General features: G+C 45.3%; 1 protein-coding gene across 10 annotated transcripts in view; it reads left to right on the top strand.

Moving 5' to 3' along the window:
- The window catches only part of CRACDL (CRACD like), a 494,556-nt gene that overhangs the window by 449,582 nt on the left and 27,167 nt on the right, over nucleotides 1-17,807 (top strand). For all 10 annotated transcript variants that reach the window (XM_085622830.1, XM_085622825.1, XM_085622824.1 and 7 more), the window contains one exon: nucleotides 10,995-11,194. In XM_085622830.1, the coding sequence (XP_085478956.1) occupies nucleotides 10,995-11,194 (200 nt within the window). The remainder of the gene's footprint in view (nucleotides 1-10,994; nucleotides 11,195-17,807) is intronic.

Genomic DNA, 17,807 nt, shown 5'->3' with positions numbered 1-17,807 from the left:
CCGCGACGGGGAGGGAGCCTCCGATTAAATAGCGCCTCCGGGCGCGCTGGTGTCCGGCAGGAAGTCCGGAAGTCCGGTGGAAGGCAGGGGATGGCGGGAGTTGTAGTTCCCCTCTGCTGCGGCCAGTATGGAAAGTGGCGGCGAGGGAACAAACAACGTCAGGGTCCCGGTTCTGCCTGCTGCTGCGTCCGCTGTTCACTGGACCAGGTAAGAAGCCCCCCGCTCTGCCGAGGGAGCCTCCGATTAAATAGCGCCTCCGGGCGCGCTGGTGTCCGGCAGGAAGTCCGGAAGTCCGGTGGAAGGCAGGGGATGGCGGGAGTTGTAGTTCCCCTCTGCTGCGGCCAGTATGGAAAGTGGCGGCGAGGGAACAAACAACGTCAGGGTCCCGGTTCTGCCTGCTGCTGCGTCCGCTGTTCACTGGACCAGGTAAGAAGCCCCCCGCTCTGCCGAGGGAGCCTCCGATTAAATAGCGCCTCCGGGCGCGCTGGTGTCCGGCAGGAAGTCCGGAAGTCCGGTGGAAGGCAGGGGATGGCGGGAGTTGTAGTTCCCCTCTGCTGCGGCCAGTATGGAAAGTGGCGGCGAGGGAACAAACAACGTCAGGGTCCCGGTTCTGCCTGCTGCTGCGTCCGCTGTTCACTGGACCAGGTAGCATTACTACAGTAGTACTCTTAAGTACTCTAGGATGGCTTTGTGATTGAGCTCTGAATCATTCTACTTCCTGTTAGTAAAAATTGAGAGAGAGGGCACACTCCTTTCGGTTTGTACTAATTTCATATGAATATTTCCATTTTGTTATTTTAGATGTTTTGGGTCCAATTCACAAATGCATGTAAGAGTATATAAAGAAGTATTACAGAGGTACTACTTAACGTACTTCAAAATTACTTTAAAACAAGGCCCCCAGCTGTCAAATTGTAAGGTACATTACAGTACTATTATGTTGTTTATATCTGCTTGGATTTTTCAGTCATGCTATGTTCGAAACTGAATCTTAAGGAGTCATCTTGGTAAGTCTTACAATCATAAGGAATTTCAAAATTCAGTGGATATAAAATATTGAAACAACCATATAGACAAAGGGGCATATGTACAAGGAATTGGTGTAGAGCAGAGTCGCAAGTCATTTTGCTGCGCTGCCCCATGCCAATTCGAAAGGACAGGAATGCACCATATTTACAAGATATGGTGCATTCCTGTCCTTTCTGCCGGCGCACATTTTGCAGCCGTGCATCAACGCAGGCATCCTTGCACCATGCTGCAATGGTGTCTGTGTTGTTGGCATGATTGGTTTTATGCAGGAAGGGGCACCTTCCGGCACAAAAACAGTCACAAGAGGTGTTTTCTTCTTGCTATGTGTGATTCAGAATGCAGCACACATGGAAAGAAGAAAATACGAGGAGAAATGTAAACATTTCTTCTCGTTACGCCTGTTCTATTGAGGCACAAGGTTTTTGGCGCTGCCCCAGGTTTACCTGATGTTGTAAATATGGGGCAGCGTCAAATTCCATGGATGTGCAGTGGGAGCACCCATAGCAACATCAATAGAATGCCTCTTTCACGCAGAGTAAGGCAAGGCAGCACTGCCTCACCTTACTCTATATCTACAAGGTAATAAAAAGCCACGCAGGATGGCTTTACTTGGCCTTGTAGATATGGCTAAGGCCTGTACACGACCGGAATGTCACAAAAAGTGAAGTTCCGGTGGTGCACAGGGCTTGTAAATATGCCCCAAAGTCTTTCGCACGTATTGATGCTTCAAATAATTGAGCATTGACATAGTTAATATAAATAATACACGGTGCATTGGGCAAACCTGGAACATTACGTTGGCAATGTTTGCACAAATCAGCGTATTCTGAGCACCAGTGCATTGCTAGAGCTTTATCCACTACAGCGAAAAAGTATGCCAAGGATAAACGCCACTGTGGTGAGGTTAGTAACCTTTATGTCTGGAATAGTCATAGAAATGCTACGGATGCAGCAGTATGCCATGGATGACACACTGTGCACGGGGTACCATTATGCTGGGAATGGTCCCACTGTGCCTGGAATGCTACAAAATAGAGCAAGATAGAAATGAATTGACCCATGGGACTGGGAGTTATATATGGCCACACTCGAGGCAAAATAGGGTAGATTCCACATTGAACATGATGTGGTCTAGGCAAATCTGCAGGCTGAAAATGTGAACAAGCGGATACAGTTTAAGGCCCTGGTGCTGGCTTTTAAGGCCTTACATGGGTATGGTGCCCTTTACTTGAGGAAGAGAGTTCAATTTTATCATCCACAACGCTCTCTTCGCTCCGCCTCATTGTCGCTAGTCTGTACTCCGGTAGTGAAATACTCTCGAATTGGAGGCCGCTCCTTCCGGCTGAGAGTGGCAAAACTATGGAATGATCTGCCACCTGCTGTGAGACTTCTTCAGGATCTGCTTCTCTTCAGAAAAGCCCTAAAAACATGGCTGTTTCAGCAATAACGTAACACTTTGCGCTCTGTACACTTTTCCTGCCTGTCTAGTTCAGTCCCATTCACCCAGCGCCGGGACACTCAGTAGAGTAGCTGTGCGCTTTATAAAACCGTGGTTAACATAACATTAACATAGCCAATTCTAGTTTCAGAGCAAGTACTCCGTGTGGTTGTCTTCAGACTGTTAGCTGGATAGCCCAGTTTGCCTTATACAGTAACCAGCTTCAAATCATTTTATTGCTACTGTTCACTTAAAGAGATGATAAACTGAAGGCCCAGTGAAAGACAAAGTCCAGTTATAATAACGTGTTCTTTCGTAATCTGCACATTCCCCAGAATACCACACCTCTCAGCCATTCTCTGACCTGTATAGTGGCTATTTTCTTCCACTTCCACTGCACTGTTTATATATCTCAACAAAGCCTGCATGTTACATCAAGCAGTCGACAAAGCTGCACACGCTCCTTCGGAGCTGTGATGTGTTGGGAAAAGTCAACTCCGTTTGTTCTTTACCCTTTGGATGGAAAGGTTCCCATTAAGGTGTGAATTCGAGGTAGGCTTGGTCTAAATCAAATTGTTTAGACAGCCAACCATGTATTTAGTGATGTTGCTGCTCTCTCTTCCAGTTGCAGCCAGTGGCTTATTACATGACTCTCTGAACACCAGCCTGAGGCAGAATGATCTGCTAAGATTCTTGCTCCTTCCTGAATATACAGTTGGAACATTGTATGTTTGCAATATTTTTAGCTGTGGATTACATGCTGTGCAAACTCCTACCATCCAGTATTAGGCTCGGGACATTACAAGTTGTTTTCCTTCAAAGAAAGGCTTTTGCTTTTGAGGTGACTGTGTTACCTCCCTTGAAACCCATGATGCACTAGGATACAGGCTCCACCTCAGATTGTGTTTTTTCTCACATCAGGTTTGTACATATTTCAGCTGTCCCACTACTACTGTGCATTGAGGAAAGATTTCAACCCCTGAGGACTGGGAGACCGGGAACTTCCATAGCACCAATTGGTGCATCAGAAATACTAAATAACCTGCTTTTGCACAACCCCACCTCGGCAATCCCTTCTCACAGACAGGCTTTCTTAGGTGGATCATCAGGTGCATTCGACTATGTTATGCCAAAGTCAAACGTATGCTGCATGCTGTCCTTAATCCACATTTAACTCTCTAAGAAGGGGCTACAATAGTGTTCTTGGGTAATAACCCAGAGGCATATGTAAGGATATTTCTTGGATGTCTATTAAACACAGTTGCTTACTGTGGTGATTTTCGAAACTGCCAATAGGCACAATTGGTGCAGACTGTTCTGAAAACACTGTTAAAGATGTCTCCTATCTCCTCTCTCAAGTCACTACTTCAGGGACTGGGTCCTGCTTTTTAGGTCTCGGCTGCGAAGGCTGCGCTTGCGCAGTCTCGCTCCGAGATTTAATGACTTGGAGAAGAGGGGCTTGAACCCGCCCCTCTTCTCCCCTGTTCTCCATTGGCTGGCCTCTTGAATGCTGGCCAGCCATTGGAGAAGAGGTCAGTCATTCCTATTAGGCCCCGTCCTTTTTGGATCGGGGGGCGTGTTTTTTGCGAGAAGTCTCAGGGAGGAGTCAACAGCAAAACACGCCCCCGAATCCGAAAAGGACGCTGCGTTTCTCCGAGGCATTTCTGCTCTGCCTCGGAGAAAGGCGGTGGTGTCTTCCGGTGCCCTCGGCTTGTTCTGTGTGGAGTCCGGCAGGTAAGGCCTCTTGCAGCCTCTGAACACCTCATGTGTACATATGTGTTGTCTACTGCTGAGCAAAGGCGCATGCGCGCACACGGCTTTAGTGTGCACCATTTTCCAAAGTACAGGTTCTATAGTGAAAACCTCATTAATACACGGGAAATCTACACATATATCGGTTTCTTTTTGGGCATTCGGTTCTTCGTAGTTTTGCTTCTGTGTCTAGTGTTGCACGGCAGATCTCTGCACCTACACTGGCCGCACCCTGATTGGACGTTATCTCTGTGCAATCAGCTTTCGATAATGACCTTTTTGTTTTCGAGCGTTTCACGCCTCGTTTCTGAGCACCGTAAATACGTTGAGGTTATACAGTGTGAGGGTACTTCGTGTACCGACTTCGGAAGGATGGAATGCTGAATCGTCGTGCTGGGATTCAAAGTGTGACCTTACCGTCACTGCGGAGGTCGGTGGTGAGTGGCCGCTCTAGGCCATCCTGAAGCTCAGATGAGTAATACTGATATTTAAAATGAGTATGAAATATGGATTCTCTATCAGGTTGCTTTCATTTGCAACTGGACTGAGTGCCGAGGCTTTTTATGTTTGTTTTCTGTGCTTCCATTCCACCTCGGGGTGCTCGTCTAGCGTGGTTGGGGGAGGGGCGGCAGTGTGTCCTCCTTGTCACTAGCCTCGTGCTCTGTGCGCCTACAGCTACTGACCGGCGATGTTGACTCGCAGAGAAAGCAATCACTAGTGCAAGGGAAACTCATATCTGTCCATAGTTTGTGGCCCCTGCACACAAGGAATGACGGAAGACCCAGCCCAGGCCAGCAGTACTGTCAAACCTGCTACAGTCCTGTGCCCAGGGCTTTAAGTGGGATAAAAAAAAACTGGGGGGGAGGGGGGGGGTCTCAAAGGGGCGTAGTAAATGTAATTAGGGGCGTGGCTAAAAACACGTAAGCCAAAAATCTGTGCTTAGCGTAGTGTGCATCAGACTTGTATCTTGCTGGTTTTGTCATTGCATCCAGATATATGATACAACAAGTAGCATCATACCTACAAGTCAGGACTATTGACTTTGTCAATGGTTGTTAGTTGCAAAACATAAATATGTAGCAACTGTGGCTTGTATATAATATTGAGAAAGCTTCCACCGAAAGCCCTGGTGACACAGCGACAGTGTTGCTGCTCCTGAGTCTCAGAAAGAGAAGGGAAATCCAGAGTGAAAAGGATTTCCCGGAGGAGGAGCCAAGATGGCGACCGGGACGGCAGCGTAGACTCCCGGCTCCGTGAACCTCCGCATCCCGCACGGATATCCTGCACGAGATCCTCAACCTGTGCTACGCGGTCGTGTTTCGGAAGGAGAGTGGCACCCGACTGTGTGACTCCGAGGTTTCTGGCTGCGGTATCGCCGGAGAAATGTGCATTTGAACTTTGCGGCCTGTGCGGCCCTGGAGCCGGGACCTCGAGTGGACGCCGTGGCCGGGTGGCAGTTTAACAACAGCGGCCTGTTGTGACTGGGTGGAGTCGGTCCACCGGAGCGGTGCCAAACTCGGCCTACATTTCGTCGTGGTCGTTTCTACTGTCAAACGTAGCGGACCGAGTGCATGCCCGGGGGTGCAATTCTCAGATCCTCCGGTGGCTGCCCCTGCCTTTGATGGTGAGCTGCCCGGCCGCCGCCCGTATCCTGCCCTGATCATTGCGGGCCGCCCCCAGATTTTTACGGGAGCTGGTCCGTAGTGGGGACGACTGTTGCCCGTGACCACGCAACGGATAACTTTTCGCCTGCCCCTGGAACCCGGTCACCAGCGACGTGAACATCGAGACGCTTGTCCCGGGGTCCAGGCCCCGGTGAGGGTCGGCATACTTGGCGGCCATCTTGTTGCGATGGAGCCTACCATCCTGTCCGCTGGGTCGCAGCGAGCTTGTGAGAGTGCGACTTTTGGGAGTGTGGCGGCGCGATCGCAGAGAGCTGGGCTGGGGTACGGCGACCTCCTCGAGGCCCTTGGTGCTCTTCACTCCTCCTTGATTCATGGTGTCGGGGTCTTGGGGAGTAAGCTCGACGGTGTGGCGTCGGCGCTGGGGCCATGGCGGCCCGCCTGTCCGCACGTACACAGGGACTACCCACACTGCGCACAGGAGGACACTTTGGCGGCCACCCCTGAGGTTAGTGCACAGCTGGACACTTCGGCCAGTATGCTACAGTGTGTTCGTCCAGCTGAGGGCCTGATCTGTCCCGGAGGCATTGGACCTGAGTGGGATGTGGTAGCCTCGTCCCGTACGTGCCCTCCTGCGACCCAGGGACAACTCCAGCAACTATTGTCTGCTTTGGCTGCTTCTGCCTTCCTGGACCTTGAGTGCGGTGCATATCCTGGGGCAGCACTGGGAAGCCTGTTTCTCCACGCTGCGGACTGTGTTGATGCTCAGAGACTTCCACCCCACCTGTGTTCGTCGCTTCTCGGACGTTTTTGGACAATCCTCTACTTTGGAACATCGGATATGGTGCTGGGTCGAGGGGTAGGCATGGGCAGAATTCCAAAGAGTGGTCAGGGATAAGGCTGATCCTTCAGGGGTGGTCATCTAGTGGACGGGCGGGCTCAGGGGTTGCGTGCTCTCCTGGCATAGCTAACAGCATAATAGGTGCATAATGCTCCCCATCTTTCTTTGAGAAGATCGATTTTGTGCTGTTTATTGTTCACTTTGGGGGAAACTTACCGTGCTGGAGGGAGAAGCCGGGGGTATGTTTTGAAGGCCCTCCTCCAGTTTATTAATACTTTCTCTACCCCCCCGTCTGGTGGGGTTCTTTTCCTACTTCTTTTTCCCTACTCTCCTATATTTCGGGTCTGGTTCCAGGGCGACAGGCACACTGCTGGGGGGGGGGGGGGCCGTACTCATCTGCAGAGGTGCAGGGTGGGGGGTTGGGGGAGGGGATTCTTTAGTCTTTTCTCTCTTTTTCCATGGCCTCCTTTTTCTGCTCTGATTCTTTTTGTTTTTCTTTTTCCGGGATCAGCGTGATACACCTCCTTTGCTATGACTCGTTGCCGCTCCATGTGTACCACAATTTCCGGGGTGCTCTCCGGGAGTTCTGGCGGGGGACTGCAGGCGCCACTGCTTATGATATTCTTCCCCATCCTGATGTTCTTGTGTTTGCGCCATTGACCTAATAGATTGCTGTGAATCGTTTACGTCTATTACTCTGCATACCTGTAATTGCTGTTTGAACATTGTCTGGCACCTGATCCTTCTGCCTTGTTTCATTATAAAATGAAAACCTTTTTCTCCTGGTGCCCTACCTACGCTGTTCACAGTATTAGCATTACGATTCTGCTCCCCGAAGTGCTGCCTGTGTTTACATTTGCCTGTTTTTGCTCTGATTGCTTAGCGGCCGGCCCCGGGGGGTTGTAGGCCCATACTTGTTCTTGATTGAACTGTCAATAAAGGTTTTAAAAAAAAAACGAAAAAAAAGAAAAGGATTTCCCTTCCCCCTACAACTCTCGCCTGGCATGCATGCCGTAATTTCTCCACTAGTGGTAAGTGAGCAACGGACACTAGTGAGAAGTGAGCAGTGTCAGCAGCGCACATGATGCTCCTGCTGTCTCGAAACGGGTCTCTATCGGGCTCTGTTTTGTGCCCTGGCACTTATTTCTGGACTGCAGTGACAGCTAGGCAGCAGTCACTGCAGTCTGGGAAAAAAGACTGTCTTTGCTAGGGCACAAAATAGACTCCGATAGAGACCCGTTTCGAGCCCCCTTTAAAAACAAGCATTTACAATGCAACAGTCTCGGCATTGTTAAAGTTAGAGCTATTGGCATTGCTCATGACATTATTTTTGTTTGTTTTTGATTTTAAAACATGTAGAGAAACGTCATTGTTATTTACAATGTCAATAGCTTAATCAGTGTGTGTGTAGGTGGCTCTGTGTGTGGGTGCAAATGCAATAGGTCTCGCATTTGAGAGTGATTAAGCTATTGACATTGTAAATAACAATGGCGTTTTTTTAAATGTCTTAAAAACATAAACAAAAATAATGTCATGAGCAATGCCAATAGCTCTAACTTTACCAATGCCGAGACCATTGCATTGTAAATGCTTGTTACTCTATGTAAGTGGGATGGGTATGCCCAGATGTGGGTCCCATGCTCACTGTGCCACTGGATTCAAGCTAGCCTGGCTGATTAGGGGTGATACCCCAAAACAGGACCCAGGATGCTTGTTTCTTATCCAGGGAGGACCCTGCTTGGCAGTTTGGGCTGGACTGTTTCCATGAGACACAGGGTCAAGACTGATTTGCATATGGCTGGGTCCAAACTGGGGTGGTGTAGTGAGCAAAAGAATGATGGATTTAGCCCATATCTCTTGACTGGGGGTGAATGATTGATTCACTCAGCATTCCGTCCATCATTTGTTGCTGCAGCACTTTTAGTTTATGCTTAGCATGCGATCTACACATGCTTCAAATGAAAAATGTTATTTACCTGCAACAATTGGTTTGTAGCCTACGAGTCTGAAGGGAGATGGTTTGTCCGTCACCTACATTATGTTCTACCTGTCTATAGTACCATGATGTTCCTTTCCAAGGATACAGCCATGATAATACTTGGCAGCTCCCCAAATGCAGTTTACCCTTGGAGAGAAAACACAATCCGAGGTGAAATCTGTGCCCTGGTGCATTGTGAGTTTCAGGAGCTGTACCATAAGTTACCTTGAACCCGATGTTCTTTCTTCTAAGAAAGAGTGTGTAATGTTCCGAGCCTAACAGTAGATAGCAGGAGTTTGCACAGCATGTGAATCTACACCAGAACAGGCTGCAAACCGATCGTTACCGGTATGAAGTATCGTTCATATTCATTAATGCCAACCTATGAATGTTTCTAAATGCTCCTGATGTACAGTCAAACTAAAGCACAGGAAGATGGTGACAAATTCACGAAGAGGGCTTTGATATTATAGTGGTCAAAATAACACTGTACTAGGCCTACTTCTGAATCCATCCCAAGTGGCCCAGATAACACCCTAACCCTTCATCGGTGCCTGTTCTGCATAGGCCATATAGTACGCTTTAGCATCAAGATGCTCACTCCAAGCTCCGCAGTAAAATGCTGCTGCAGGAGAGCACAGGGTATTCGTGATACCCTAGGGTTTGGGTCTTTCCCAGTGCAGTATTCCGTATCATTAAAAGTTCTGCAGGTTGGGATAAAAGATAGCCTGGTAATATCATCTTTTCCCTCTTTCTGAGCTTCAAGACTCGGAAAATTGTGTTTTTTTCCTCACTGTTCTCACCAAGTTTCATTGGATAGAATTATTGCAGGGTAAAAATGCTGCTTCTCTGTGAAGTTGTCACACAGTTCGTAATCTAAGTTCAAACGCAAAGGCCTGTGTCCACTTGAACTGGGAAATCGGAATTACCATGGAATTCTAATGATAGAGATCCCAAGAGGAAAAAGAAAGTTTATTTTATAATATTACAAAGTAGGGTTGTGAAAGTGCGATAATCAGCGTTCTTTTTCACAAGATACTGACAAGTCTTAGAGCCTCCGTTCCTTTTTGTGTGGTTTGTCTGAATTATTTTTTCTTTCCATTCAGCTTTCTGTAAAATAACACCAGTGCACCCGTGAAAGAGATTCGTATTGAGGTCATTGTTCTTAGCTCCGAGTGGAAACACTGCATTTTGATGCCTAAATTCGGCAATGTGTTCCTGCATTTATTTAAAAAAAACTCCTCGGTGGCTGTATCTCCTATGTTATAGTTTACTCATTACTTGACTCCTTCCCTACCCATCTATTATCTTTAAAATGTACTTTATATAGATTTACCAGGATAGGAGGCACAAGAAAAAATATATTCAAACCTACACGAAAAACAAGAAATACAAAAATAAAGGCAAATTGCGTACCCTACGAATGTGCTGAGAAATCCCTAGATGATTTTAGCAGCCAGTTCTTTTCAGCTGTATAGAACGTCGGTTCAAGATAGTCCATCCATTAGATACCAAGGGCCTCGTTTACAAGTCTTCTGCGCCGCCGGTGCATCACTTTTTTGACACATTGGCAGTGCACTGGGCTGCCCATAGTTACAAAGCCCCGTAAAGCCACCCTGTGTGACTTTTCTCGGCCTTGTAAATATGGGCCCCTTTCATGCATTACTGTGCATGAAAGGGGCATTCAATGGGTGTTGCTGTGGGTGATCCCACTCAACATCCATGGAACCTGACACATTCCCAGATATACAATGTTTTGTAAAGCTGGGAATGCGTCAGAATCCTACTCCTCCCCAGGGGAGGCGTAGAAGTGGTGCAACGAGGAGAAATACTTTTATTTCTCCTAATTTTTTCCTCTTTCTATGCGTGCTGCAGAATGAGGAAAATGGCATCAATGGTTGATCATCCCCACAACGCAGACACCCTTGCAACATGACGCAATGATGTCTGCATTAGCACATGGCTGCTGTTTGTGCACCTGGCACAGGGGAGAAGGACAAGAATGCGCCGTATCTTGGAGATACCTCCTCTTTCATTTTGAGGCGCAGCAGGAAGGTTTGCTGCGCCGCTATGCATCAAATTCTAGCAAACGAGGCCCCAAATGCTTCCACGTTTTTTGCTAGCTTGAGAAATGGTTATCTCAAGTCTGTATGTTTTCATAGCCATATGCCATACATTTCTGGTTCTTGGCCTGTGCTGATCCTTCCGGTGCAGCATATTTTGTACTTCATTACACACAGTGATTAATTTTGCCTGCGGTGAGGCTCGTAACCTTTCCATGCATAACCAGTGTCCCATTCATGTAAGCTTGTTTGGCATCTCATTTCTTGACAGAGAAAGGTGTGCTTTCGCCAGTGACTACAGCCGAATTGCTAAAAGAAGTCGACATTCCATCAGAGCCATCATGGATTACTCGGGTAAAGCAGAAGCAGTGGGGCCTTTCGGAGCAGCAGCCAAACTTGGATGAAAAACTCCCAACGACAGAACGAAAAACCGAGTCAGGGGTACAAAATAGGAACAAGGAAAACGTGGAGGTATGTGCATGAAAAAAATATGTTTATTGATTAATTCATGTATTTATTACTTGTAACATACTACCATTCAAGTTGAAGGACCTCTGTAAAATTATTTATTTTTGTGGGGACGGAAATGCCCCCTATGCAGCTGTTGTAAGCAGCCACCCCTATACGGTGTTCATGTTCACTGAAAAGTAGCATTAGTTGTGCAGGTTTTTTATTTTACCCAGTGAACACCAATGCCTATTCACTATAGGCCTCCTGTGTAGTGGCATGAGGCCCAAATTGGAGCTCTGTGGATGTGAAGGACACTCAAATTGCACCCAATGTAAATAACTAATGCAGAAATTTACACAGAGTGCGCATATGATGAGCGCATATGATGAGCGAGAAAATACTCGCGTATGAAAGAATTGTGCTTGAAGAGACCATGGAGCTACTGGAGAAAAAGAAATACATCAAATACAACATCAGCAAGCCAGAAAAGTTGGCCCTATCAACACTAGGAGCTAATGAGGCAATCGTGATTAAAGCCGCGGATAAGGGCGGAGCAGTCGTCCTGCAGAACACACAAGATTATGTTGCGGAAATAGAGCTCCAATTGGGATGTAGAGACAGTTATTGCCCTATACCAAGAGAACCTACAACTGAGGTTAAATCATTGATTGAAGGGATTACGATGGATGGAGTGTTACAAGGTTTCCTCAGTCAATCTGAATGTGATTTTCTAAACAAACGGGAAGCTAGGATTCCGACCATCTATACCCTCCCCAAGATTCACAAGCGCCTGGACAAGCCGCCAGGAAGACCAATTGTTTTGGGATGTGGATCTATTTTGGAACCGCTTAACCAATTTATAGATCACTTCTTACAGCCATGGATACCTTTGACCAAATCATATGTCCGTGATACGATGCATATCATTCAACTGTTGGAGGGTCAACTATTCGATACCCAAACCCAGCTACTGGTCACGCTAGACGTATCCTCGCTTTACACCTCCATTCCTCAGACGAGGGCCCTTGAAGTGATTAAAGCCATCCTTAATAAAAGAATGAGACCTCATTGGATACCGACGGATTTTTTGATTGGCCTTTTGGAAATTGCTATGAAACATAACTACTTTATTTTTATGAAGCAATTTTACTACCAATGCAAAGGCGTGGCGATGGGGGCTACCTATGCGCCTAGCCTGGCCAACATCTTCATGGATGCATATGAAGAGGAACATCTTTACAGCTATCAAAATCCATTCATTGACCACATCACTGTTTGGAAACGTTACATAGATGACGTGATAATGATTTGGTCTGGTACTAAGGATGAACTCAATCAATTCTATAGCTGGTTGAATGAAAGGTCTAATGATATTCAATTCACCATGACGAATGACAATAGCACCATCGATTTCCTGGATCTCACCTTCGAAGTTGATGATGGACAATTAATCTGTGACCTTTTTCGTAAACCGACGGAATGGAACACCCTCCTCAAGTATGATTCTCACCATCCTCGTAGCTTGAGAGATAATCTTCCGTATGGCCAATACCTCAGACTAAGGAGGAATTGTACACGAAGAGCTGATTTCTTTAAAGAAACCCAGATCCTCACCACTCGGTTAAAGGAACGGGGATACCCAATGGGTCTTTTAAAACACGCACGAAAACGTGCTTGGTATTGCCCAAGAGACGAACTCCTACAGGTCAAGGAGAACAGATCTAAAAAGGAGAGCATTGTATGTGTCACATCCTTTAACACCAAGAGCAATGGCATGAAGAAAATTATCAAAAAATATTGGAACCTTGTTGCCAGTGAGCTCTCTACTACTGAAGAACCTATCTTTGCTTTTAAGCGGGGCAAGAATGTGAAAGATAGTGTTGTCAAGGCATACCTTGAACCACCTAAACCTCGGGGCCTTAGAGAACACTTCGGTCTACCTCCCCTCATGGGCCATTACAAGTGTGGCCAATGCAAAGCCTGTCCCTTGACAATAGAGGGTTCTTCCTTCACCTACAACAACAGAACGTATAACTCTTCTAGTTTCACAAACTGTAATAGTTCCAATCTCATCTATGTGATAAGGTGTCCTTGCGACTCCTTGTATGTGGGTCAAACCACGCAAAAAATAAGTCAGGATACTTCAACATATGAGTCGCATTAGATGCAAGACACAAGGGGCCCCCATGGTGGATCATTTTCTGGCACAAAACCATCAACCTGAAGATTTTAAATGGTGGGTGCTAGAAAAAGTAAATTTGGCACCAAGAGGTGGCTCAATTGTCTTCAACTTAAAGAGAAAGGAATGCAGATGGATTCACTCTCTTAATACTGTTCAGCAAGGTCTGAATAGCCTTGAGGAAACATCTAGAGAGATGGGTCAATTATGAAATCATCTTGATATATTTACATACTCGCTGGCTCATTCCCAAAAATAACAAGTAAATTATAAAGTCATTTTTTATAACTTTTATAATGACATACTCGTTGGCTCATTCCCAATAGAAATATGTAATTTTGGTATCATGAGTTTGATCAGTAACTATTGCATTTTGATATTGTTATTGCAACAGTTCTTTTCACATGTAAATTTGAGATGGCCCTTATGCTATACTCATCAAATGCCTTTTGTAACTTTGCTGTTTTTATATTTGTACAGGGGATGTAAATAATGAAACTTGATTTTTCCATGAAACAAATGTCTTTATGAACATTGTATGTTCCCTTGTTATTCGTTGTACACGATTGTATAGGTGTTGTAATTAACTATCCATGATGCTTCGTCGAAACATACGCAAAACAAAAATATTTTTGTGAACATGCATTATTGAAACTAATATTTTGGTGAAATCCATATGTTCCACTTATTTTGCGGTCTGTTTCGCATAACCGCTTCGAGAACCATCACTTGTTAATGGCTATTCGAGAATTCTTAACTCATGTTCGGCTACATTCTCTGAGTGTTCTGCTGCATTCGCTTTAGGCATAGCGTATTGATGCTAGTCTGCACAACAAATATAATTTTGTGCTACACTCTATCAATTGTCTATGCAAATAAATAGTCCACGCATACTCACATACAAATATAATATCGATGGCCTTAATCTTAACTCATGTTTTACTACATTCTCTGAGTGTTTTGCTGCATTCTATTTAGGCATGGCCCATTGATGCTATTTTGCACAACAAACGTAATTTTGTGTCATACTCTACCCATTGTCTATGCAAATGAATAGTCCACGCATACTCACATACGAATGTTGTCCCACTTTTCGATTGAAACCGTAAAAAACTGACAGCGTCACGTGTCGATTTATATTAAGTTACTTATAGGCAATACATGCCGTTCTGTCACACAATATATCTCCAGTCGGCTCTTTTTGCCTAGTTAATCTAACCGACTGACATATTGATTGTCGGCTTACGTCAGCCAAGCGCGGTGACACACTCGCGCTAGCTTCAGCTGCCTCAGGTTTCAGACGCGACCATGGTTGCCTGGCAACCTCCCTGGTACGTCATTCTACCTACGTCAAATAGGACTGCACTGACGTGCCTTCATATAGCAGCCGGTCTGTCAGTTGCAGCTTCCTCCAACTATGAAAGGTGGTGTGGCAGCGTGAGTCGGGATCGCTGGGCATTAATTTCCATTGAACTAAAGTAAGTACTCTCCTAAAGCCTCCCTTGACATTTTTTCACTCAGCCATGAGCCCCTCCTCTACTTATTTAATGCGCGTTTGCCCTTACAGATATTGGTACGGAATTTTAACTTCGGATTGGATCCGACGCATATCATTCAACCAACACGGCTTTTCGTATAGGAAAACGCCTTTAGAGGTGAGCCTTTTCCAAGTGCCTTAGACCTTTGTGTTTACTCCGAGATTGTCACTCGAACCTTTTGTTTATGAATTTAACCTCCCAAATCGGTTTGCGCTTGTAGGTTTGAACTCTTTTGGTTAGTTTCCATTGGGGCGAATTCGTTTGATAAATCGTAATTCTCCCTTTGACATACTTCTTGTAATTTAAATATTGTCGAGGCGCAACTTCAATGTTTTATGATAATTGGTGTTAGCGGTATCTTGACATCATTCCGCGCTTAATTTCACTTTCAGAAACCCCATTGGATGAGGTACTCTGTCCTTGAACACTTGAACGCTTGATTGTTAGGCCATCCTAGACCACTGGCTAGGTGAGTTATGGCCTCTCCATTATCAGTGCATCACAACGTTATATTTAGGACCACACACTAAAATAATTACATATCACATTTTTGATACGTACTTTACTTGCTTCTGCAGGTTGCCATCGTTTATTTTAAGTCCTGACGAAGACCCTACATGACGATTTAGTGTCGCTTACACTGGGTTGAAACGTCGACGACAATAGCTAGGACCAGTTCAAGACCTGTTTCTATACATACTCTGATTTATTCGTGAAACGGTGTCATTGTAATTCTCTTTAATACTGGCCCTCTTCTTGTATATTTTGTACATAAAAAGTTTTTTGTATTCAATCTTTGTATATATTATGCACAATTCTGTCACTTATGTCACTTTGTCACTGATTCACAAATTCACTTTACAGTTTATTACTTTGGTAACCTTGCTTTACAAATGATATGGGTGTTTATATAAATGATGCAATTTATGTATAAAGAACAGCATTTCACCCACTAAATTTGACTTTACCGTGAGTTGTACTTTAACATTGTGTGTGTGATTTGTACTTCATAATTTATGTGGTCATTTCTGGATTAATTCTTCAATTGTCCTCGATCCGTTCGTAGAACAAAGTAATTGTTTTGTTCATACCCGACAGAACCATTGTTTCTTATAATACTGATTTAGACCTGGGCTGAGGCACCATACATATGCAACGTCGGGATCACTGGCAATTTTCCTCCATTTTAGAACAAGCCAGACCCTGCTAGCTGCATTGTTTTATGCCTGGCTTGACAGCATATTTCTCTGCCTGACCTATTGTTTCCATTACTTAAACATCTAGTGTGCTTATTGCACCTCCCCAGAAGAGTATTTCTCTTTCACTTCATGCTCTTGGCTTTTTGTGTCTCTTATGGAGAGCTTTTGCTGCAGTGCACCATGGATTATTTTAAATCTTGTTTTCACAGCAGCAGTCTTACTTTTAATGGATGCCAGATCATGACCCAATCCACCAACCCCATGTCATCAGCAATATGTGCAAGACTGCCCTGGCTAAAGACCATTCTGAAGCACCCTTTCTGCCTTCCTTTCCATTATGTTTTTTATTGAGGCCATTCAGAAAAGTCAGTTCAATGTTTTTTTCCGTTGGATGATGCAAGGAGCCCTTTCTCTCTTCAGATACAAGACTTTGACCGTGTGCTTTTAACTGAGCACACCAGAATCCATACTATTAAAGACAATATAAGCCACGTTGCCAGTATTATGTAAACTAGCGCATGAGCTGTGTGCTTCCTTACACAATATGATCCGGCCTTGAACCGCAGAGTTATAGGCAGAGTGAAAGCAGGCAGTCATTAACCAGTAATACCAAGAAACAGGTGTGCTGCCTCTCTCCACTGAACACAATAGACTGTCATTTATTATAGCTTTAGAGCCAGACGTAGAGGGCTCTACTGGCCAATAAAGGCCGCGTCGGCTCAAACCTTGAACAAGAGAGCGGGTCTTTAATGCCCGGTAGATCCTGCTACAGAGGACTGTAAGACTATTAGAATATTCCGCCCCTAGAAGGCAAAATGTTCTAAATAGTAAAACAAAGGCCTCATGGAGCTCGATGGGGTTTAAATCTCCTCGGGCTCCGTGCGGCCTATGTTCACAGTAACAGTTGTAAACAAACACTGGAATGACGATGCTCCGGGCTTCTACAAGCCATTAGAAGCCGACAGCACTCCAATTTTTTTCAATGGAGCACTCAACATTCCAATGTTCTAATACACACTCATAGCTCATTTACGAACTACTGTACATCAAATTGGCATGTATGTATGACAAGTGTGGTGTAGGAGAATTTGTGAGTGCCTTCCACATACTTAAGTGTAGATTTTCTCTGTCTACATCAACTTGAAATGAAAGGAAATCACTGCATATTTAAATTCTACATTGGACTGATAACTGTCTCTGCTAAATCTACATGGTCGAAAATAGAGATGAAAAAAACTGCAGATCGTCAAAAACAATGTATCTGCATAATAACGACTTTAATGATTACATGGAATCACCTGGCAACTATGGTTCTGCTCTTGAGATTTTGAATAAGGGGTAAGCTTCGCTTCTGCAACGTTTTTAGGGTGATCACTTGGCCCTGTGTTCCTGGGACATATTTTTTTTACTAGTTCTAGACTCCTATTTAACTAATCCTTGGTTCACTTCATTGCAACCAATTGCCCTAACCGATCAGATAAAAATGGTTTGAAAATTGAAACTTACTACACAAAATGGTATCAGTTCCTATGATTGGCAGTACCAGAGTGGTGAGCTGCCTGAGGGGTTGGGAAGATAGTGGTGGTAGGTAAGGTTCGTGGTGATGTCTCTGGTGTAGGCCAGGTACTCCTAGGTGGTTTTCCAAGTGCCCTCACACACCCTTGCGGGTGCAAAGCATCATCATCGGGCGTTGCTCCTCGTGGGGGTGGCGCTGCAGT

Source organism: Triturus cristatus, chromosome 8, assembly GCF_964204655.1.
Source record: "Triturus cristatus chromosome 8, aTriCri1.1, whole genome shotgun sequence".
Lineage (NCBI taxonomy): Eukaryota > Metazoa > Chordata > Amphibia > Caudata > Salamandridae > Triturus > Triturus cristatus.
Note: the sequence above shows the minus strand (reverse complement) of the source record. Positions and strands in the feature narration are given on the sequence as shown.